Here is a 26,344-nt window from a genome sequence, read left to right as displayed (position 1 = left end):
ATATGGGTAGGTAGAGCACTTTTTGGTGATGCTCCCAAATGGGACTCATACTACAAAGACAGGAGTTGCCCTGGATGTAATCAACAAGCATTGGGGAAAAAATGGGAGAATGTGGGTAGGGCATATAAAATAAAATTAAAAAAAAACACTGGACAGAAGCATGAATAGCTAAGCCCCCAGGATGCCCACAAGGAAGGGGTAGGTGGGTGGTTAGTAGACCCGGCAAAGATGCCAGTAGAAATGAGGTTCAAGAAGACCAAAACAACAAAAAAAAAAGAATGTACCATAGTTCACATAGCACAAGGCAAACAAAGCATACATGACTTGTCGGTAACAGATTAAGACAGGAGATAAAGCCATTCTTTTCTGCCTGACCAGCCTCACTGATGTCCTGTGCACTCAGTTCTTGCAACTGTTAATGGGTGGTGGAAGCCAAAGAAACAGGGGTTCCTACAAACCACCAGACAGGTAAAGTTGTGACCAGACCATGCAACCAATTTTACTGACAGAGTACTGGTTACTAAAAGGTATGGACAGGGATGATGAGTATATTTTCAGTATTTTGGGGAAATATGTTGAACACCATATTGGAAGTATCATGTAGTGATATAAATAAATGTAAATAATAAATATGAACAACCACTGACAATGGCGGGATGGGTGGTAAATGAAGGACAACAAACTGTAGAGACTGCAAGCAGAATGAAAATGATCTGCACATGAAAGTAATGTAGCAATAATCAATGCAGAACAAAGGCAAACGTTACTGAAAACTAAATGCTGGCAGGTAAAGTTAGAAGAATGACATACATGAAGACATTTTGTCAGTTGATATAATATAGATGCTTTCCAGGAATGTGAGTGTAAAAGTTTGGATTTAGGATTAGGTGGTATGAGAACATTATAAAAGATGAACAAAGAATTCAAATGTATGAACACTGACGAGATTTATTTTGAAGGACAGCTCATCATAAAGTGCCAGCAAAAACTGGAATGTTATACAATTAGGAAGAAGGTGGAAAACTGTGAAGCAAAGACACTTGCATTTACGTGTTTTGTTTTGCAGAGAAAATAGGCATTTGGGGGAATTAACAGAAAATGTTATATGAAAAAATGAAGGAGGATTAATTTCCAAATTTTGCATGACAAAATTATTTCATATTGCTGAAAAAGAGTAGGAGTGACATTTTATGAATCTGTATATGTGGCCTAATACTGTTTCACTGTAATTATTATTACATATGTCCTAAATTCTTCATAATAATGTTGTTTCATTGTAATGTTTACTGTATATGTTTAAGCTTTGTTGCCTTTGCCCTTGTGGCTTAGGTTGTGCCTGAAAAAGGTCTGTGGAACAGTTCACGTACATAATAAACAAAGGTAAAAAAAATAAATAAAGTGGGTGATGAGGAAATGTCTTGTATGACTATACAGGGATATTAAAAAGTATGCAAGGGTATTGTGAAGTATGTCATATATGTATTATCTGAAGCTTGAATTCTTTATGCATTAGTTAACATGTTTTAAGTTTGTATTTTAGTTATTTTAAAAATGTCTCTACTTTTTCCTATTGTTATGCTACTGAGCTACTTGAATGGATATGTGCTTCTGAAGAGGGCTGCTGTGAGGGAAAATGTGTATACGAATCACTAATGGTAACATCAATAAAACCAATAGGGGTTTCTCAATAGAGCACCTTTGTAGCTGACATAACCACTGGATGCTAATGTGAAGGCTGCCAGCCCAACTAGATAGAATTTTGTAAGTAATCCTATTTCATTTGTAAATATTAATAGGATTTGTAGGCTTGTTTTCCAAATGTAAGAGAACTATATGCTATGATTAAACTATAGGTTGTACTGAGCTTCAACAATGTAACCACAGTGCACCCTGCTGGAAAAAAGCAGAAATGTGTATAAACTCTATGCCTATGTAATGTATGTTTCATAGTAGAAATTGTGATATACAGAGTTAACTTGCAAAATTCTAAGAAAATAAGTTGATAAATAAAGAGTTTTATGATGTGTTATAAAGTCAGTTTATCTCAAGCTAAGAGACAGGATGTCTAGGCTAGGAGTTTCTTTCTATTGTCTTAAGACAGGGGCAAATTACTAGGTTTCACATGTAAGGTGTTTTTGTATTGCTCTGTGACTTACTAGCAGCTGTACATCTGACAGATAAATATTTTTGACAAAGACGTGTTAAATTCTGTCGGTATCTGGGAACTAGATGCAAGTGTCAAATAGTGATATCATCTAACTAAGCCAGCGGTAATGTTTATTATTAATTTAAGAATAGCGTTGTCGCCTCACAGTTAGACGTTGCCCGTTCGATCCTCAGTTAGAGCGTCTTCTGTGTGGCGACATGTTTGAACGGGCGTTCTTCGTTGAAGGTTGTGCATTAGGCCCAGCAAGCCAGCACGTAAAACTCTACTACCAATTATTAGCGGACCAGAGTTCCGCTGTGGCGACCCCTAACCGGGAAAAAGCCAAAAGACGCAAATTAATTTAAGAACTATCTCAGAGAGAGAGAGTGCATTTTGTATTTGTCTCTGGACCTGAACACATCCATTCAGCACTTGTATCTGCCTGGCTCTGTAAGTAAGTTATTTAGAACTTAGTTTCTCTTAGAGATAGATAGGAATATAGCAAGATTAGTGTAGATGTTTTCTATATTTATGTGAGACTGTCCTACTATGTTATTTTAAAATATTTCCTCTGATTTCTGAACTCTGCTGGTCACTGTATTGAGTTAATAAGTATTGTCTTGTGCTTTTATTTATTATTAAATATATTTAAACCTTTTAATTGTGGCTGGTTTGTGTGTAGAGATAATTAAGCTCTTAGAGTGCTTGCATATGTATTTGGTGATACAGTACAAGCCACTCCTAATTAGCCTTCAAGCCTCAGTCACACTTACCATTTGGATAATAGTAACATTACACAGTGGAATTGGACACCCTTGGTAAGGGCCTTTATAGTAGCTGATAAGGGTGGTTGGTGCCATTCGGTACTACCTTATAGTCTGGGCACAAGTGGTCATAGCTAGTGAACCTATGCCAGCCTTCCCCAGGAGTGTCTGTGCATTTGTATATAAATCAAATCTCAAAGTGTGTGTGTGTCAGCTACTTGGGCAGGGACAAGAAGCACTGGTTGGGCAGAGACGAGATTTTAGACTGACCATTCGGCTAAGATCTTAACCCTATAGCTGTGCCAGTGGGAAGTCTTATTGAGGATCTGGAGAGAGAGGGAGAAACCAGCCCCAGGCTGACTGTGATCTCTGTGTACTCTTAAGGGAAATTGTACTTTACTGTGTGTGTACCTATCATCCTCCAAATGTGCACGTCCCTCACTGGTGTTAGTGGTGAGGATTGAGGCTCCTTGATTACTGGGCCAGTGTACGGGTGTCACAGCTATGTACACTAGTAATGTGTGGTCTGAAGTTATGTCTGATTTCAAGGCATGATGAAAATGAATTGATTAATGTAGTAGGAAGATCTTAAGGAATACCAGTAAAACAACAATGTGTCAGTTACATTACATGTGGACATTGAATTCTGCTTCAAAATGGGAACTTGTGACTTTGGTGGATAGCATGGCTCCAGCATGGTGAAGAACAGTGGCAGATACTGTGTAAGATGTGAAAGTTCAAGGGATGCTATCCCAAAAGGGCAATTCTTGATAGTTCATGGAAATACCTCAAGTAAGCATAGTAATATAAAGAAATTTGAATGACGGAAATAATACTTTCTAGGTACATGACAGGATTTAGAATTTTTGAATAATGCTTTACACAAAATTAATTTGGAAATATGGAATGAGGTTTTCCCAAATGTATAAAACAATTGTTAGGTTATCTGACAATGTCAACAGACCAGTCATCATTTCATGTCATAACATTCCCTTGATGATATCAAAATGGACCAATGAATGTAAGAGTAGATATAAATAATCAGTAATATATCAGCTTCATGTGTTACAGAGGGAGGCAGTAAAACAGCAGAAAGTAAAACTTACATCACTTGTAACTTCCCCCGTGGTTCTGGCTTGCTGCATTCCTGACGTGCTGTACATGGAAATATGCTCCTCATGGCCACTTCTGTACTCACCCTGCAGACATTTCAAAAGTTTGTTTAAATATTTATTTTAATATACATGTCATTGTCAAACATTAAAAGCATACCTAGGTTTCAAGCATTAGAACATATGTCACTGGTTATAAATGACAGAACAAAGGACTTAATGGTTTTACGGACACACTGGGGTTGTGGAATATTCAAAACTTGAAGTATGTCTAGAATGTGTTACATGAATTCTCTCTCCCTTTTTGCATCTCTTAAAAAGTACAACAGCAAATATGCAAATTTACTTTCAATCCAATAAAGATTAATGGTGACAACACCCACTGGCCTGAACATTTTGCTGTAAGTATAAAAATGCTATTATGCTATAAAACTTATAAAGACTAAGAAAAAAATTGAGCCTCACAAAAAAGCCATTTTTAGTAAGTACAACTTTCTGGAGCGTATGAAATGTGTAGAATAAATTGCACAACAAATATGATATTGCATTACAGACAGGGAGAGCTGTAACATAAATGTATAAACTGTAATTATTTGCCACATTAGAACTTATGTTTCCTTGAAACAAACTTACCTAACCAGCTGGGAAAGTGTACCCAGCCTGCGTTTCAACTAAATTGTGATTTCTTTTTATTTTACTGTCGCCATGGCTACTGTCCGTCAAGTCCCAGCTACAATGTTGCCCATTTGTTCCCATCACTAAAGTGAGTGAAAGTTGTCACCTAAGCAACCAAGACAGTTTTGTTTTCCTTTTTTAACCTTAGCACATCCTTTTAGTGCTTATGCGTGTGCCTCCAGATAAAAAAAAAAAAAAAAAACACTTACTATACCTCTTCTAGTGAGCATGCATATTCCTGTAGTCAATATATGATACTATAAAAAAAAATGATCCCTCTTGATAACCTCACCATTTGACCCTTAATAATACTTTTTCTCTGATGGTGAAAGATTCATGGCACTGTTTGGAATGCTTGAGACATAACAACGGTGCCACTCAATATTCCTTTCTCACCATTGATGTGGTGAATTTATTTCCAGTTATTCCACATGATGAGGGATTAAATTGGTTCAGAGAATCCTTGCTCACATGTGATAGGATAGATGGGAAAAAGATTGACCAACTGGTGGAACTAATGGAATTGGTTCTTAGGAACAACTATTTAACCTTTGAAGGTGAATTGTTTTACCAGATTGCTGGTGTTGCCATGGGTGCCAAATGTGCCCCTGTCTATGCAAATTTGGTCTTGTTGCATTGGGAAAGATCCCATATTTTGTACACTAACTTTATTCAAAATATTCTGATGTACAATAGGTTCCTTGACGATGTTCTTATTTTGTGGAAAGGCAATGAGGAGGAGGTTAAAACATTTGTAGAGTGCCTAAATCATACCACTACCTTCCTTAAATTCACCTACATGTGGCACCAGACCGAAATAGATTATCTTGACATTCATCTCAAGATCACTGATAAGGGACTACAAAGTAACATACACAGGAAAAAAAACACATTCCAACTCCCTACTTCATTTCAATAGTTGCCACCCTCACTATCAGAGAAAAAGTATTATTAAGGGTCAAATGGTGAGGTTATCAAGACTGGTTAGTGATAAGAAAGTCGAAGGAACATTTTGTTGTCAATAAAGCTGGTGTGTTCCAGGTCGTTGTTGGGATCATTTTTTTTTCCAAGTTTTTTTGTTCCTGTTGGAAATTTGTTTTTGCTGTGTAATATATGATACTACCACACAGATATGGCTAGGCAGAACCAAACACATGCTCCTGGCATGCTGCTTGCTGTTCACCTCTTTCTCCAGTAGGTGTCAGCACTTTAGGCAGCCAGGATGCCTCCATCTCCCAGGAATGAGCAAGCCTGCACCACACACTCATTGTCACCCTCTTCCAGCGTCCGCCAACAATCAAATTTAATTTAATTTTAATTTTCAGTTACAAGCCAGGCCAAAAAGACAAGGAGAAAAATAAATATGTAGTTGCCAATTCAGTCGTTTATGTTTGGAAGATAAAAGCAATCTGAAGTAATCAAGGAAAATCATGCAGAAAATTGTGGACATGACAATCTCGCACAGTTACCACAGCTCAGAACTGAACTCACCTGTTTCCTGGACCTGTAAGTCATAAACACTGATCACCAACGCACCCTGCCTCCTACTTTAAACTAGCAAACTGCTATTATTTACTACATTGTGGTAATAAAAGCCTTCAGTACACCAGATCAAAGCTTTATAAAACATAAACATCTGTACTTCAAGTACTGGATTAATCTCATAGATAATAACAGCTCAATGACAACAAGAAATTTGCATTAGTAATGATATGGTAGTTTTGTTACTAAAGTAGTCAAACCAATATGTTTCACTGATGTTCAGAATACTGTACATAAATGCAGTCTTTTAATCCACACAAAAACGAGGTGAGACAGTCCCATAAAAGTAACAATGTGAACAGAACTATTTGATAACTATAGAATAAATTTCACACACATGAAAGCTGTTACCCTAACATTTTGCACATCTGCTTTATAACATTTAATCAAGATACATGCCCAAGTAATTATTCATATATGTATCAGACACGTTTGTGCAATTCCAGACATCAGAATGGACTAGGTACTCTGTACTTGCACAATCACACACACACACACACACACACACACACACACACACACACACACACACACACACACACACACACACACACACACACACACACACACACACACACACACACACACTCACTCATAAAAGAGTGACCATCTTCTGTTATTGATTACAAATACTACTGAATAGCAGTCACACCATTCAGATCTATTATGATTTACTGTTACTCTGTATTAATACTTAAAGGCTATTAAATATGACAGCTTGTGTCTGGTGATTTACTGAATTCCTAAATGATGGATTTTTTGAATTTATATTTGTGGGGTGAGAATGAAGAAATATAGCACAGCATTAAAGGAAAGAGACAGCACAAAATGTTATCTTACAGACAAACTAGGCATTGCCAGCCCTTAATTAGACTAGTCCTACATGCTGAATTCCATTGGGTATTTTTATTTATTATTTATTTATTTATTTTACATTTGTTGACCGGGCTAGTCTAGCTGGATATATGTCCATTTTCAGTAGAGGCCCGGGGAGAAAAGCTCCACAGCAGATAGATACAGCTTAATATACATGTGTAAATATAGACATAAAGGGTTATTAAAAAAATACATTTAGTTATACATGGTATGAAAAGTCATACGAGTCTAGCTTATTTACATTACATAACAAAAAAGAGAGACATGAGAGAATGACTTACAAATTAGGTATATAGAACAGAAGGAAGAAGAGAAAAGGACATTTTTGACAACAGTGTTTAAATGTAGAAAAAAAGGTTAGTTATGATATAAGTAGATTCAGCCAGCGTTAGTACATGGACACAGCCATTGCGAGTTAAGGAAGATTTTTAGATGCTTTTTGAAAAGAGGGGTAGATGAAAGGGATGTGAGATTACTAGGAAGTTTATTCCAATGGATTCCAATAGTGTTACTAAATAGAGAATCACCTGATTTGTTATTGGATTTTAGGGTAGCGGCTAGTAATTTATTGGCTGAGCGAAGGGTGCTTAAATTTTTATAGGGGTTGATTAAGTTACAGAGTATGGGAGTATTTGTAGGGTGACGCAAGATTTTGTGGGTGATGGTTAGTTGTTGGAACAGAAGCTGGTTTTGAAGTTCCAACCATCCTAGTTTATGTAGATTTTGACAGTAGTGAGTACGGAATGTGGACCCAGTGGCAAACCTGGCAATGTTATTGTAAGCGGTGGCCAGCTTGTTTTGATTATTTTTAGATAGATTTGTAAAAATTGGGGAGGCATAGAGAAGTGTGGAGAGTAGGTGAGTTTGGGCCATAGTAGTCCTGGCTACAGGTGTAAGGAATGGTTTTAGCCTATAGAGAGATCCTAGTTTTCTATTCACTGATTTGATGGTTGAATTTATGTGTGAGTCAAAGTTGAGGTTATGGTCAATAGTTATGCCTAAGAGTTTGGTAGTTGGGTCTGGTACAATTACAGTGCCATTTTTTGATGTAAGTGTGAAGTCAATAGGAGGAGACTTCTGGGTGGGGTAAACAGTAGAAGTTTTGTTTTTTTTAGGGTTAAGGAGAAGACCACGTTTAGAGAACCAGTTTTCCACTAAGGTAAATACTTTCTGGGTGTTGGACTGAAGTTCAGCAGAAGTTGCTGCAGCACAGATTAGGGTTGAGTCGTCGGCGTATTGAATACAGGTGGTTTGTGGTATAGATGTTTGCAGGTTATTGATAAAAATAGAAAATAGGAGGGGCCCCAGAATAGAGCCTTGTGGGACTCCCTGTGAGATAGGAAGTAAAGTAGATAGGTTGTTGTCTCAGAGGACTGCCTGTTGTCTGTTTTTAAGATAGGATTCAAACCATTTGGCTGTTTGAATATCAACTGAAAGTGAGGTAAGTGTATCTATCATTAAGTGATGATTCACCATATCAAAGGCTTTGGAGAGGTCTAGAAAGAGGACAGTATTCAAGTTATATTGCTCTGAGAAAAGTTTTCTGTGTGTAAAATTATTAAAATCTTTTTATAAATGTAAAACAGGAGGCTTATGGCTCAAATATAATGTTCCTCCTCAATCTAAAATAAGAGAGATGTTATCTCAAGAAGAAGGAGAAGAATTTTATTTTCTTACACAAGTTCTGCAAATAATTGGAGTGGATAGGAATTTGCACACATATTACCAGTATTGAATGGAACGATAGGAAGACCTTTTCATTAAATGTAAACATTTCTTCTACAAACTGTTTTTGTGGGTCCAAAAACACCTCAGCCATGATCTAAAAACCAATTCATTCTCAAAAAACAAAAACTAACCTACTCGTTCACAGACCTATGGTGACAGCCACATGACCCAGTCATTCCATCAGGGTGCGACCATGCTCATTCATGCACAGACCTACAGTGAGAGCCCTATGACCTAGTTATTCCAGCAGGGTGAGACCTAGCTCATTCATGCACAGACTTACAGTGAGAGCCACATGACCCAGTCATTCCAGCAGGGTGAGACCCAGCTCATTCATGCACAGACTTATGGTGAGAGCCCTATGACCCAGTCAATCCAGCAGGGTGAGACCATGCTCATTCATGCACAGACCTATGGTGAGAGCCCTATGACCTAGTTATTCCAGCAGGGTGAGACCATGCTCATTCATGCACAGACCTACAGTGAGAGCCCTATGACCCAGTCATTCCAGCAGGGTGAGACCATGCTCATTCATGCACAGACCTATGGTGAGAGCCCTATTACCTAGTTATTCCAGCAGGGTGAGACCCAGCTCATTCATGCACAGACCTATGGTGAGAGCCCTATGACCCAGTCATTCCAGCAGGGTGAGACCATGCTCATTCATGCACAGACCTACAGTGAGAGCCCTATGACCTAGTTATTCCAGCAGGGTGAGACCTAGCTCATTCATGCACAGACCTACAGTGAGAGCCCTATGACCCAGTCATTCCAGCAGGGTGAGACCTAGCTCATTCATGCACAGACCTACAGTGAGAGCCCTATGACCTAGTTATTCCAGCAGGGTGAGACCCAGCCCATTCATGCACAGACCTATGGTGAGAGCCCTATGACCTAGTTATTCCAGCAGGGTGAGACCATGCTCATTCATGCACAGACCTATGGTGAGAGCCCTATGACCTAGTTATTCAAGCAGGGTGAGACCATGCTCATTCATGCACAGACCTACAGTGAGAGCCCTATGACCTAGTTATTCCAGCAGGGTGAGACCATGCTCATTCATGCACAGACCTATGGTGAGAGCCCTATGACCTAGTTATTCCAGCAGGGTGAGACCATGCTCATTCATGCACAGACCTAGAGTGAGAGCCCTATGACCTAGTTATTCCAGCAGGGTGAGGCCATTCTCATTCATGCACAGACCTACAGTGAGAGCCCTATGACCCAGTCATTCCAGCAGGGTGAGGCCTAGCTCATTCATGCATAGAATTACAGTGAGAACCACATGATCTAGTCATTCCAGCAGAGTGAGACCTAGCTCATTCATGCATGGACCTACAGTGAGAGTCCTATGAACTAGTTATTCCAGCAGGGTGAGACCATGCTCATTCATGCACAGACCTACAGTGAGAGTCCTATGACCTAGTTATTCTGGCAGGGCGAGACCTAGCTCATTCATGCACAGACCTACAGTGAGAGTCCTATGACCTAGTTATGACAGCAGGGTGAGACCCAGCCCATTCATGCCCAGACCTTCAGTGAAAGACATCTCATTCAATCACAAACCTGCAGTGAGAGTCCTACAGCCCATTTATTCCTGCAGGGTGAGAGCCAACCCAGTAACTCATAAACCTGCAGTGAGAGCCCTACGACCCATTTTTTCCTGCAGGCTAAGAGCCATCCCAGCCATTCAAAGACTTACAAATATAGTCCTATGAACCATTCATTTCTGCATGGAAAGAGCCATCCCAGTCAAACACAGACCTACAGTGAGAGCCCTATGCTCCAGTCACTCCAGTAGGGTGAGACCTAGCTTATTCATTCACAGACCTACATATAGAGCCCTGTAACCCTTTCATTCCTGCAAGGAGACAGTCAGCCTACTCATTCACAGACCCAGGGCAAGAGTCCTATGACCCATTAATTCTTGCAGAGCAAGAGCCATCCATTCATTCATAGACCTACAGTGACAGTCCTAGGAACCATTCATTATAGCAGGGTGAGAGTCAGCCCAGTCAGTCACAGACCAACGGAGAGAGCCCTAGACCTAAGTTAAGAGCCATCCAGTCATTCCCCGATCAAAGGCGAGAGATCCATATGACCCATTCATTCACTGCGGTCAGGCAGGAGCCAATCAGCTGTTTAATTCCCTGCTGGATGAAAGTCAAACATGAAGGTGCACTCTACTCTGCTGCCTTATATGTCGCACATAACTACTGTGTCTGAAATGGCTATAGTGCTGTGTTATATGTCGCACATAACTACTGTGTCTCAAATGGCTATAGTGCTGTGTTATATGTAGCACATAACTGCTGTGTCTCAAATGGCTATAGTGCTGTGTTATATGTAGCACATAACTGCTGTATCTCAAATGGCTATAGTGCTGTGTTATATGTAGCACATAAATACTGTGTCTCAAATGGCTATATTGCTGTGTTATATGTCGCACATAACTGCTGTGCCTTAAATGGCTATATTGCTGTGTTATATGTCGCACATAACTGCTGTGTCTCAAATGGCTATATTGCTGTGTTATATGTCACACATAACTGCTGTGTCTCAAATGGCTATATTGCTGTGTTATATGTCGCACATAACTACTGTGTCTCAAATGGCTATATTGCTGTGTTATATGTCGCACATAACTGCTGTGTCTCAAATGGCTATAGTGGTGTGTTATATGTAGCACATAACTGCTGTGCCTTAAATGGCTATATTGCTGTGTTATATGTCGCACATAACTGCTGTGCCTTAAATGGCTATATTGCTGTGTTGTATGTAGCACATAACTGCTGTGCCTTAAATGGCTGTATTCTACTCTGCTGTCTTATATGCAGCACATGGCTAGTGTGTCCCCAAAGGCTGTATTCTGCTCTACCTCTGTTTGTAAGCTAGGATCAGCAGTGCAATAAGTCTAGTAATCGCCATCACCCCAGGATAGAAGAACCAGAGTTGAAACCCTCATTCATATCTCTCCCACCAAACCCTTCCAATGGCTGAGCTGCTAACCAGAGTCTGCAGATCTGCATCATAATTTTTGCTTTATCTCTCTATGACCCAGGGTCAGGAATTTCTTTTGGGAACTTTTGTGGTGTGATTTTTATGTTTTTAAAGATAAGATAGGTGTGCAGTAATCTGAGACACACAGTATAGCTCCAAAAATTGGAAAATAATTATTTGTAGTTTGTACCTAAGGATTATGATTCCTGTTAGCCAGCAGATGCTGTGTACTTTTAAAATGTAATTGAGAAACACTGAGATGTACTAGCTAAATCATATGGCAAGGTCCATGTCACAGGTGTCTAACACTTACGGAGATGTGAGGAACAATTATTCACAAAGTAAAGTGGCTAAAGGTTTTCAATGCAAATAAAGGTTTCAGTACTGTTTGAGTCCACTCACAAAGACATTCACGGTTAATTATGAGCTGTGGGAAATAGGTACAGCATATCTCTCAACCACTTAGAGCAAGAAATCTGGACAAAGCCATTAATAAAAGTGGGACAAAGATCCAAAAATAGGGACGATTTTTAAATATTGCTCTTACAATCTTCGAAAGTTGACAGAGTAACAGGTTTTACATTAGCATGAATTTTCTGAATGGTATGAAGTGTGAAACTCAAATGTCTCTTATTATTTTTTTTTAACTTTAGTCTTAAATTATTTGCCACTAATTTGCCAGAAAACCACAATTTTGTAAAAAACGGACCAAAAATATGAGGCAAAAATCTGGACAGTTTGTGAAATCTGTACAGTTGAGAGGTATGAGATGTGATGGGCGTGCCCTGGCCCAGCAATCAAGGAGCCTCAATCCTCACACTAACACCAGGGAGGTCGTCTCATAGAAGAGGAAAGTATAACTAATACACACAGTAAAGTACAATTTCCCTTAAGCGCACACAGAGATCACAGTCAGTCTGGGGCTGGTTGCTCCCTTGCTCACCAGGTCCCCAATAACACTCCCCACTGGCACAGCTATAGGGTCCAGGTCTCAGCCTAGCTGGGCAAGCTAAAACCTCCAGTACCCTCTCTGTCCAACCAGTGCTTTGCCCTGCCCAAGTAGCTGACACAACACAAACACACTTTGAGATAAGTATTTATACAACTTCACTGACACTTCTGGGAAAAGTTGACACAGATTCTCCAGCTGTGCTCCTTTACCCAGACCATATGGTAGTAATCCCTGCCACCACCCAGCTAATAATATCAGCTACTAAAAGGCCCTTAAAAGGGTGTCCAATTATTACTGTGCAATATTATTATTCAATGGTAATGTGACTATTCAGTCTAGGCTTATTGGAAGGGCTTAGACAGTAAACTATATAAATATATAATGTACTCTAAAGCTAATCTCTACACAAACCAGCTACAGGTAAAGGTTTTGAAAATATTTAATAATAAATAATTAAAACACAAGACGATACTACTACACCACAGAGATCTCTAGGACTTCAGAGATCACACAGAAACTTAAAATAATACAATAGGACAGGTCTGATTTTAAAGAAAAATACCTAATTAATCTTTACTAGCTTTAACTATTCCTACTAGAAATCACAGTGCTAAAAACTTACATGTGAGCATAGGCAGAGTGCTGGTAAGTTGGATATCAAGATCAAAATGCCCCTTGTCTCTTGTGAGAAATAGAATTTAAACATTACTAACAAACATGTCTGCTGGGTCACTACCAAATGACATCATGTTGATACTTAGGTTTTCCTAGGCAAACAAACTGCATTATTTAGCAATCTAACACCTGCTCAGAAACTTAAAACAATACAAGGCATTTCACATATACACTCTAGCAGAAACCAGAGCAATAATGCACCTTCCACATATACATTCTGGTCATAAACTTTAGCCTTAAAATAATGGGCATGAAACCTTTATCCAGACTCACTGGATCCAAATTCTAACATGAAAGGATCACAACATGTTTCACTGGGCCAGTAGAGTGCAATGTTGTGACATATTTTGCAGTTCCACATTTCATAATATTCTTTTACACTCAAGAAAACATGCCTGTATTTTACATTTATTTACAAATGCCAGAATTATATATCAAATTATGTTTGACTATGCTGGCAGCCTTCGCCCATCTCTCCCCAATCATCACATCTCCCCGGAACTCAAGCAAGTTTTTCAAATGCCCCTTGAGAAACATCGCTTGAGGGTGTCAGGTCTATCTGGGTGTACCTCACCCCATTCCCTGTTCTGACAGCCCATCTGCATTGACATTGCTACTCCCACTGTGGTGTTGCACTGACATATATGCTTGCAACCCCAGACTCCATTTTAGAAACGTGACATTTTGCTGACTGGCTCTGTTTAACCATGTTAGAGAGTTGTGATCTGTCATCACAGTAAATTTTCTTCCATACAGATAAGGCTGAAGTTTTTGTAGTGCCCATACTTTGGCTAGACATTCCTTTTCTACCGCTGCATAGCTTTCCTCCCTGGGTTGGAGCTTACGACTGAGATAAACCACTGGGTGCTCTTCTCTCTCTCTCTGAAGAAATCTGGCTAAGTACAGCCCCCACCCCATAGTTTGAAGCATCCACCTGCACAACAAATTCTTTGCTATAGTCTGGACTGGCTAACACAGGGGGGTCCTCCCAAAGCTTCCTTAAGCTTCTGAAATGCATGCTCACATGCTGGGGTTCATATTACCTTATCTGGCCTGTTCTTCCTTGTTAGGTCTGTGAGGGGAGCAGCTATGGTACTATAATTGGGAACAAACTTTCTGTAGTACTCTGCTGTCCCTAAGAATGCCCTCACCTGCTTTTTGGTAACAGGTGCAGGCCATACCTGAATGGCTTCCACTTTGGCAGGTTCTGGCCTTATCTTGCCACTCCCTACTCTATGTCCCAGGTAGGAGACCTCTGCCATACCCACCTGCCATTTGCTAGGCTTAATGGTCAACCCTGCCCTCTGTAGTCTGCCCAGCACCTCCCTGAGATGCTGAATATGCTCTTACCAGGAATGGATGTAGATAGCAATATCATCCATGTAAGCAAGGGCAAACCCTCCTGCTCCTGCTAAGATATGATATACCAGCCTCTGGAAAGTTGCTGGGGCATTCTTCATCCCAAAGGGCATCTTTATGAACTTGTACAAGCCAAAAGGAGTCACAAAGGCTGACTTCTCTCTAGCAGTGGGAGTCAAGGGCACCTGCCAATAACCCTTGGTAAGATCAATGGTTATAAGATACTTAGCCCCACCCAGCTGCTCTAGGGCCTCATCTGTCCTAGGCATGGGGTAAGCGTCTGCCTCTGTGTGACTAATTAATTTCCTGTAATCCACACAGAACCTGGTTCTGCCATCCTTCTTTGGCACCAACACCACTGGTGAGGCCCAGGGACTGTTGGACTCTTGAATCACCCCTAGTTCCAGCATCTCCTGTACCTCCTCCCTTAGAGTCTGTTTGACTCTCTCAGGCACCCTATAAGGGGCCTGCCTGATAGGCCTTTGGGGTCCTGTATCCACCTGGTGCTGCACCAGGTGGGTGCTCCCTGGTTTCCCTGTGAACATGCCCAAAAACTCCTGCAACACTGCTCAGATTTCTCAGACCTGGGTAGGAAATAGCTGCTGGGACATTGCTACACCTTCCACCGAGGTGTCAGCCCGAGCCTCACTGAAGAGATCAGTCACAAGATCTCTCTCAGACTCCTCCTGCAATCCACTGCAAATGTTCTGCACAAGGGCCTCCCTATCATGGTAAGGTTTCATCATGTTAACATGGTACAATTTGTGCCCCTGCCATCTGCCTAGCACTTCCACCATGTAGTTAACATCACTTACCTTTCTTACCACCTTGTAGGGTACCTCCCAAGCTGCTTGCAGCTTGTTGTGTCTGACAGAAATGAGAACCATCACCAGCTGCCCTGCAGCATACTCTCTAGCTTGAGCAATCCTGTCATAACACACCTTTTTCTGTTGTTGGGCTTCTGCCAGGTTCTCCTGGGCCAGGCCCATGAGTTCCCTGAGCCTTGTCCTGAGTTTCAGGACATATGCCACAACAGACTCCTTGTCAGACTCACACCTTCCCACTCATCTCAAATTAAATCTAGTGGTCCCCTCACCCTATGCCAATACAGCAACTCAAAGGGTGAAAAACCTGCGGATTCCTTGGGAACCTCTCTGTAAGCAAACAACAGATGGGGCAAATAATTGTCCCACTCCCTCTTAAACTGATCTGCAAATGCCTGTAGCATGGACTTGATTGTAGAGTTTAACCTCTCAACAAGACCATTATTCTGGGGATGGTAGGGGGTGGTCTTCATGTGCTTCACCCCACAGGACTTCCACAAACAAGCCAGCAGGTCTGACATAAAATTGACATCTCTGTCAGACAGTATTTCCTTTGGGAAACCTACCCTGCTGAAAATCTCTAGTAAAGCATTTGCCACCTTCTCGGCCTCACTGGAGGGCAAAGCCACTGCCTTAGGGTATTGTGTAGTATAATCTACAATCACTAGGATGTACTATTTCCCTGTGCAACTTGGGGTACTCAGAGGACCCACAATATCCATAGCTACCCACTGAAATGGCTCCTCAATCACAGGCAAAGGCATCAAAGGAGCTCTCACCTTGTCTCCTGCCTTGCCTACCTTTTGGCACTGCTCACAGGTCCTGCAGTACCCTGTTACAGCTCTGGAAATTCCAGGCCAATAGAAGTTTTGCATAATACGCCTCTTTGTATGTTTTATGCCCATATGACCTGCAAAGGGAATATCATGGGCTATGGCTAGAATTGCCAGACGGTAAGCTCTAGGCACTACCAACTGCTGTACTCTCTCACCTTCTAGCCCTCCCTCAGGGGTCCACTCTCAAGTATAGTAACCCTTTGTTCCAGTATACAGATTTCCCCTTCCCTTGAGAATCAGATGCCTCCCTAGCTACCTGCCTCAGGCTTTGCAATGTAGGGTCTGAGAGCTGAGCCTGTCTCAGGTCTCTCCTTGTAACCCTTCCAAGCTCCTCTTCCACAGGAAGTCTGGCATCCTCTGACAGTGGTGCCTCACTGTCAGCCCAGGTACTACTACTCACCTCTACCTTTGCAGTCACTCTGTCCAAGGGACCATCAGTACCCACAAATAGCTGTGGCTCACCTTCAGTCTCACTGCTACAGAGCAGCTCCCTCCCTGACATAACCACCTCAGCAGTCCTGGCTGCAAGTGTGCAGCCTATCTGGTTCTCCCCCAGGCTACCAGACTTACATGCTTGTCTCCTAGCCTGACTGCTTTTAGCTGCATAAGTACATGATACTGCCTCATCCAAATCCTTCCCTCTCAGGACATCTGTAGGATGGTAGTTGCATACCCCTGTTGTCTCAAGACAACCTACTATTGGCATTTTGTCTTTCCCACTTACTGGCTCCCTCACCTTTGGTTCCCCACCTTGCCTCAGTGGACACCTGTATGCGACATGGCCCCACTGGTTGCATTCAAAACATTTCACTCTAGGTCCTGGACGTGTACCTAGACTAGTGGCTTCCCCTGCTACTGGTGGATTCTGTTGGGACAGTCTGTGCTGCCCACCATGAGTTCCTTTAGACCAATGAGCAGTACTGGGGGTCCCTTTCCTGTGCAGGGCTGCCCAGTTTGCTAAGTATAGGTCTCCCTTCTTCCCCAACTCCTCTGAAGTAGCACACTGTTTATCAGCTAACCTGATCCTCATGTTCTCAGGCAAAGTGCTAAGGGCTTGTTCCCTTACCAAAAGGTCTGCCAGCCCTTCAAAAGTGGTGACTTGACATCCATTCACCCAGCTATGAAAATAAATGCTCAGTTCAACAACATATTCACACACACTTTCATTTGCCTTGCATCTATGCTCACAAAACTTTTTCCTATACATTTCAGGTGTTAGCTTAAAACATTCTAATAAATGTCTTTTTACAGCAGTCTAATCAAAACAGTCAGTGTCATGCATTTTTGCTAAAGAAGTTACAGTTTTACCATGGAGTAAGGGGGTCAGGAACCATACCCAGAGCCTTTGGTCAACTTCATACTGTTTACATACCTTCTCAAACATATGAATGAAGCTATCAAAATTATCCCCCTCTTTAAACTGTGGAAGAAATTTACTGACCTTTTGTGCTTCTGGGGTCCAGTTATTCCCTTCCCCATTACCTCCATGACTCTGGTGAAGAGTCAGCATTTCCCTCTCATGCCTCCGCTGTCGTTCATTTTCTTCAGCTTCTAGGCTCCTCATTCTCTCAGCTGCTTCTAGTTCCATACGCCTGGCCTCCAACTCAAGTTTCTTCCGCTCCAGCTGGATTTTTAAGTCCACTGCAGAAAGACGGAGCTGTCCATTCCCTGAGTATATTATATCTCCACTGTCAGTCTGATTGTTCTCCAGGCTGCTGTTTTCTGATGCAGCTGTAACCAAGGCTGCAATAAGGTCTGCCTTAGTCAGGTTTCCATGCACCAGCCCCCTAGCCTGGCACATCTCCGCCAGCTGGCTCCTTGTCAGCTTTCCATACTCCTCTGCTGACATGCTGCCTGCTCACCCTGACTAACACTAAGCTAACAAAAGAAATAGAACAATTGTGATCTGGAATCTGAGTATACACTGCGTGGCTGTTTTAGAGTACAAAACACTTTTAGAGATCACTGTACATAAGCTACAGGAATTTGCTCTACCCACACCACTACAAGCCAATTGTTGTGTGTGAAGTAGATCCCAACTCTGCCAACCACATGTAACAGCCGTGCCCCGGCCCAGCAATCAAGGAACCTCAATCCTCACCACTAACACCAGGGAGGTCATCTCCGAGAAGAGGAAAGGATGACTAATACACACAGTAAAGAACAATTTCCCCTTAAGTGCACACAGAGATCACAGTCAGTCTGGGGCTGGTTGCTCCCTTGCTCACCAGGTCCTCAATAAGACTCCCCACTGGCACAGCTATAGGGTCCAGGTCTCAGCCTAGCTGGGCAAGCTAAAACCTCCAGTACCCTCTCTGTCCAACCAGTGATTCGTGTCCCTGCCCAAGTAGCTGACACAACACACATACACTTTGAGATAAGTATTTATACAACTTCACAGACACTCCTGGGAAAGGCTGTCACAGATTCTCCAGCTGTCCCCTTTTACCAGACCATACAGTAGTAATCCCTGCCACCACCCAGATAATAATATCAGTGACTAAAAGGCCCTTAAAAGGGTGTCCAATTATTACTGTGCAATATTATTATCCAATGGTAATGTGACTATTCAGTCTAGGCTTATTGGAAGGGCTTAGACAGTAAACACTGCAAATATATAATGCACTCTAAAGCTTATCTCTACACAAACCAGCCACAGGTAAAGGTTTTTAAAATATTTAATAATAAGTAATTAAAACACAAGACAATACTACTACACCACAGAGATATCTAAGAGTTCAGAGATCACACAGAAACTTAAAATAATGCAGTAGGACAGGTCTGATTTCAAAGAAAAATACCTAATTAATCTTTACTAGCTTTAACTATTCCTGCAAGAAATCACAGTGCTAAAACGTACATGTGAGCATAGGCAGAGTGCTGATAAGTTGGATATCAAGATCAAAATGCTCCAAGTCTCTTGTGAGAAATAGTATTTAAACATTACTAACAAACATGTCTGCTGGGTCCCTCTCAAATGACATCATGTTGAAACTTAGGGTTTCCCAGGCAAACAAACTGCATTATTTAGCAATTTAACACCTGCTCAGAAACTTACAACAATACAAGGCATTTCACATATACACTCAAGCAGAAACCAGAGCAATAATGCACCTTCCACATGTAAATTCTGGTCATAAACTTTAGCCTTAAAACAATGGGCATGCAACCTTTATCCAGACTCACTGGAGCTGAATTCTAACATGAAAGGGTCACAACATGCTTCACTGGGCCAGTAGAGTGCAATGTTGTCACATATTTTGCAGTTCCACATTTCACAGTATTCTTTTACACTCAAGAAAACATGCCTGTATTTTACATTTATTTACAAATGCCAGAATTATATATCAAATTCTGTTTGACTAGGTTGGCAGCCTTCGCCCATCTCTCCCCAATCGTCACATGAGATACAGTTATCCTTGAATGAACTGCTTTAACATAAGTCTTGGAAGCAACATGTTTTGTCATTGCATTTTTGGTCTATTCCATTTTGCAAGATTTATAAAATGAAAAAAAAAAATAAGTTAACTTGAGACATTAATGCCTTTTTTGAAAGGGACAGTTTATTCTTGGAAAAAACTCCCTGTCCCATATTCAGAAACAAGATAGGTCATCGGGAGAGGAGTAGGAAGAAAGAGAAGTTGAAGATTCTTATTCCATCCTGACATCCCTTGGTAAATAGCAAAGAGCCAAGAAGCACTATAACTAAATAGGCCCAACTTTGGAAAAGTAATAACCGTAGAAAAGAATTTAGTGAAATTGTTCATGCAGCATACAGCTTACAGCAACATAATAAGAACTAACTTTCCTAGATCTAAGCAACAGTTAAATAAACACCTACAAGGTCTATATACCTGAAGCTTCAACTCTACAAGGGCATAGGCTAAACAACTGTAAGATTAATTACATAATACTATCAAATATCACCTCAAACTGGAATATGTCTAGCAACTGGGGAGGGGGGTGGGTGGGATTGAAGGAGTGCCATAGAAACAATATTATAGAGGATGCATTTTATAGAAATTATGGATTACTGTTGGATTCTAATGCACTGATATTTAGTGCCACTAATATTAAATGTCCTTTGTTATTTTGGTGGTTTTATACAATACATTAAGATTTTCTTGTTTTGATTGCTTCAATTTTCATTTGCAAACTGTATGACTCTGTGTAAAGTCACTTAATCAGACAGCATTCTAGGTCACCCTTCAAAAAAGTGGCAACTGTTTTTGAAGAACTACCCCAGTAACCTAAATAAAATTAAATAAAGAGAGAGAATGTCAAGTCAGTGAAAAGTACTGATGCCACAGATGTAGTTTCCTACATAACATGAGAGATCGCTAACAATCACTGAAATTAAGCTGCTATTACTCCAATCAGGTGATGCAAACATAAGAAAGCACTGTGACAGTACAAGAAAGATGTCAGGTGGAAGTAGTAGCAGGCATTGTACTTAGTTATGAAGATTTTATTTTCAACGATATGTGGGATACACGTAGTACAAAGGTGGGTAAGAACAATATGTGGGATGCACATAGTACAAAGGATGGTAAGAACAATATGTGGGATGCACATAGTACAAAGGTGGGTAAGAACAATATGTGGGATGCACATAGTACAAAGGAGGGTAAGAACAATATGTGGGATGCACGTAGTACAAAGGTGGGTAAGAAAAATATCTGGGAAACAAGTAGTACAAAGGTGGGTAAGAACAATATGTGATAAACACGTAGTACAAAGGTGGATAAAAACAATATGTGAGATACACGTAGTACAAAGGAGGATAAAAACAATATGTGGGATACACGTAGTACAAAGGTGGGTAAGAACAATATGTGGGATGCACATAGTACAAAGGAGGGTAAGAACAATATGTGGGATGCACATAGCACAAAGGAGGGTAAGAACAATATGTGGGAAACATGTAGTGCAAACGTGGATAAGAACAATATGTGGAATACACGTAATACAAGGGTGGGTAAGAACAATATGTGGGATGCACGTAGTACAAAGGTGGGTAAGAAAAATATCTGGGAAACAAGTAGTACAAAGGTGGGTAAGAACAATATGTGATAAACACGTAGTACAAAGGTGGATAAAAACAATATGTGAGATACACGTAGTACAAAGGAGGATAAAAACAATATGTGGGATACACGTAGTACAAAGGTGGGTAAGAACAATATGTGGGATGCACATAGTACAAAGGAGGGTAAGAACAATATGTGGGATGCACATAGCACAAAGGAGGGTAAGAACAATATGTGGGAAACATGTAGTGCAAACGTGGATAAGAACAATATGTGGAATACACGTAATACAAGGGTGGGTAAGAACAATATGTGGGATGCACGTAGTACAAAGGTGGGTAAGAAAAATATCTGGGAAACAAGTAGTACAAAGGTGGGTAAGAACAATATGTGATAAACACGTAGTACAAAGGTGGATAAAAACAATATGTGAGATACACGTAGTACAAAGCAGGATAAAAACAATATGTGAGATACACATAGTAGAAAGGTGGGTAAGAACAATATGTGGGAAACACGTAGTACAAAGGTGGGTAAGAACAATATGTGGGAAACACGTAGTACAAAAGTTAATAAGAACAACATGTGGGAAACACATAATAACAAGGTGGGTAAGAACAATATGTGGGAAACACGTAGTACAAAGGTGGATATGAAGAATTGGTGGGATACACATAGTACAAAGGTGGACAAGAACAATATGTGGGAAACGTAGTACAAAGGTGGGTAAGAACATTATGTGGGAAACATTTAGTACAAAGGTGGGTAAGAACATTATGTGGAAAACACATAGTGCAAAGGTGGGTAAGAACAATATGTGGGGTACACTAAGTACAAAGGTGGATAAGAACAATATGTGGGATACACATAATACAAAGGTGGATAAGAAAATAGTACCTGATCTTCTCCTGAAGCCATATCAGAAGGACTGCAAGAGCTTAAGCTGCATAGTCCTGAAAAACAGGCAGAAGCAAGTTAGGAATGGAATATACAATTACTGTGAGGAAAGTAGTTCAAGTGGATACATTGTTTCAACAGAAGAGATATGTGAAAAAACGAGGAACAGGGGGAACAATAATATGAGCCCCTCAGTGAAGGGAGCAGTTTAGGTAGTCCCAGCAGGTTGTCGACAGGTTGTCGAGGAGTCAGAAAGTGTTGCAAGTGCAATTAGTTTTGTTCTAGTGATACGCATTTCATTGACGATATTGCTGTTTCAGTGAGTTTTTTGTGGTCATGGTTGTGAAACAATGGAGTTACTGTATACATATATATACATACATACATACCTGGCTTACATTGTAATGGTTGAGAGTGTGTTTGATTGACAGCTGTTTACTAGACCATTTCTAATCTACTAAGCAGCTGGCTAACAAGTGTCAGAGATCAATTTGTGTGGTTAGGGAATATGCCCTTACTCCATACATGAGGATTCTCCGTGTTAATGCAACAGGTGTAAGAGATCAAACAATTCACATGGTTAGAGAATATACCCTTATTCCATGCTTATGCAATCTCTGAGTTAATATATATAAATATCAGGGGATGTGGGGGGCTAGGATGCAGGAGGGGCTTGCCCTTCTGCAGAAAATGATGATGTTTTATGTTTTTGTTGTTATATTTTGCATGTACCAAGGCTGTTTCTTGGCACATGTGTAGTTGCATGTCAATGTGAGCATTTGTGACGTTAATATGTAGATATGACCCTTGACATCCACATCCCTCCGCCACCCCCCAGTAAGGAAACCTCCGTAAAAAACTTCTCCAAAGCCAACTTCATCCTGCCCAAGTCAGAAGTGACAAACTTCATGACACCCATGCAGACGGGAACTGAAAGTTTGACTGCTGATTAGTACACTAAGGCACTGTATGAGCACATCCACTCGTGCATGAATCGTGCTATCCCAAATAGAACCAAGACACTCTCCTCTAAAAAAATGGAAGCCAATCTGGTGATCCCCTGCCATAAACAAACTTTAAAACAAAAGGAAGAAACTGTTGCAGAAAAGAGGAAAATCCCAGGATGCAAAAAACTGCCTTACCAGCCTCAGTAAGAAGCTGAGATCCCTCATAAAATCCTCCAAAGCTAGTTACAAAAATAAAATTCCCAAAGATTCCAAAGACATCCACAAGGCATTCTATAGCTATGTCAAGAATCTAAATGGCAATGGTCAGATCTGCTCTGAGCTACAGCAGAATGGCATTAAATGTACTGATCCCAAGAATATTGCCAATATCCTTGCAGATCAATTCAATGCCAACTTCACCCCCTCTCACCCCCTAAAGGAACCATCTCAATACTGAAAGATTGCCAAATTCCAGTAATAACGGCCACACAGGTAAAAACTGCACTTTCCAAAGCTAAGAATACAGCATCCATGGGACCAGACAACATCCCGGGGTGTGTGCTACATGAACTACAAAATGAACTGGCACCTCACCTAAGTGTCATGTTTAATCATAGCCTCACATCAGGCTTTGTGCCCACTGAGTGGTGCACAGCTACAGTTATCCTACTCCACAAGTGGGGAGCCACCTTGGATCCTGGGAACTACCACCCCATCAGTCTGATGAGCCTGATCTGCAAGGACATGGAACGTAAAATCATGGAACTTATAAACAAAGACATTGGTAACCTTCAAACACTGGACCCCACCCAGTTTGGGTTTGTGAAGGGTGAATCCTGTCTCCTGAACCTGACTGACGTCTTAGAATCAGTCTCCAGAGCTGTGGACGAGGATAAGGGAGTCCACACAGCCTATCTGTACCTTGCCAAGGCTTTTGACACCATCCCCCACTCTGGAATCATAGATAAACTTACTAAGCTGGGCATTAATCCCTACACCACTTGATGGGCTGCCAACTGGCTTACTGACAGAACCACACTGTCAAAGTAGCCAACTCCAAATCCAGCTCCAGACAAGTGATAAGTGGAGTACCTCATGGTTCGGTCCTGGGACTGCTCTTGCTTGGCATCTACTTCTCTGAAGTACAGGCCAACACTAAATGACTCTGGCTAACAAAGTTCACAGATGACTGCAAACTGGGAACCATTATTGAATCCCCAAATTATGTGGATATTCTACAAAAGGACCGTACAGAAACAGATGCTTGATGCCAGAGCCATGGGCTTAAGCTCAATGCCAAGAAATGTATAGTTATCCCCTTTGGGAAAAAACATGTACCCTTGAATTACCACATAGGTGGCAGTACACTAAAGACCGAAAGTTTGATAAGAGACTTAGGGACACAGGTGGACAGTGGTCTCATCTTTGATAACCACATCACCACAACAGTCAGGAAATCCTTCTATGTGGCACACCTCATCACTAAGGGCTTTTCATCCAGAAAAAAGGAGGCCATTGTCCCACTATACTCATCCCTCATTAGACCCATTATAGAATACAGCGCCCCATTTAGTATATACCTCTCAACACATCTGCAACAACTGGAAAGTCCACAGAAATCCCTCACTAAAAGGCCTAAAGCAGATGCCCTATGCTGACCGTCTAAAAAAACTCCAGCTATATGTTGCATATCATCTGCTCAGAGGCGATCTCTGCTTAACATACAAGGCCATGTCAAACCCAGAGCTGTTGGACATGTTACACTTAAAGAAATCCCAATCACTCAGAGCCACACAATCCAGGGATCTAAACCTTGTCACTGCAATGAACAAAACATGCTGGAGGGATAGGTTCCTGACCCAGAGACTCCCCAGACTCTGGAATAGACTGCCCATACATGTCAAGCAGAGCACTTCTTTGGCCCTCTTCAAAAGGAACCTTAACGAGTGGATGGGAGATAGGAAATTTACCCCAGGGATCACGTCACTCAACCTGCTAGACAGGGGTTCAGGAAATTAAATATTGTGGGAAGAAATAGCCAGGGAATTCTTATGGCTAGGCTTGTATATGCCCTGGGGCCGATAGCCCCGTACCAACCTATGAACCTATTTAGTGTGTATTTGGTGCATAGTAATACACATGCATATGTATATATATTTATATATAGGAGTGTTGAGGACAGCCCTCTATACTGTGGAGTATGAGGTTCAAAGCACCCCATGTAAAAATCTTCTCATAATTATTTTGGAAAGGAATAGTAATTTGGAACCAACAACTGCAAAAGTATCTTTGTAAAAGTTTTGCATGCACATTTGCAAATATTTGTGAGCTTATGAAAAGTTCCTTCAGTGCATGGGGGTGTTAATGGACTGGGATTGATAAGCAGTGGGGTCAATGCTTGCTTGTATCAACAAAGAAGTACTTTTTAAAGGAATAGGTGGAGGGGAACTGAAAGAACCTTCTTGAAATGGTAATAGTATAATTTATGACTGCTTAAGATTTACAAAATTCAACTCAGAAGGTGGGTGGCAGAAAAATAAAAACATGTTAAAGACAAGGGTACAGAACACACATTTACATTTACATTTACATTTACATTTAAATTTGCAATTCTAGAAATAGTGGATAGATCAATAGGTAGGGGTAACTGGAAAGCGAGACTAGGTGCATTGGAAAGTAAATGGCAAATTTGTTTAGATGCCACCACAAACCCCGGATTAAATGAATACATTAGTCTTAAACCATTTTTAAACCATTTTTGATATTGGGGGAGTAATTTTTAACATATAGGGAATGTATTATGTAGTTATCTAATTGTATAGTAGATATTTTAGATAGTAGGTATTTAGTTAGTTTATTTTGTAAAAGTGAGATGAGTATTTTAGTATTTGTTGTTATGAATATTATATTGGATTGTATTATATGTAATTATGTATATTTTAACCTAGTATTTTAAATCTAACAAATTTAATAGAAAATTT

General features: G+C 40.8%; 1 protein-coding gene across 3 annotated transcripts in view; it reads right to left on the bottom strand.

Moving 5' to 3' along the window:
* LOC122788887 (nebulin related anchoring protein) overlaps positions 1-26,344 on the bottom strand; it is a 503,978-nt gene that overhangs the window by 382,167 nt on the left and 95,467 nt on the right. For all 3 annotated transcript variants that reach the window (XM_044055831.1, XM_044055830.1, XM_044055833.1), the window contains exon 5: positions 4,017-4,109. In XM_044055831.1, the coding sequence (XP_043911766.1) occupies positions 4,017-4,109 (93 nt within the window). The remainder of the gene's footprint in view (positions 1-4,016; positions 4,110-26,344) is intronic.

This window comes from Protopterus annectens, chromosome 14.part0 (assembly GCF_019279795.1).
Source record: "Protopterus annectens isolate FY-2018-M chromosome 14.part0, PAN1.0, whole genome shotgun sequence".
Classification (NCBI taxonomy): Eukaryota; Metazoa; Chordata; order Ceratodontiformes; family Protopteridae; genus Protopterus; species Protopterus annectens.
This window is presented reverse-complemented; position numbering and strand designations above follow the sequence as displayed.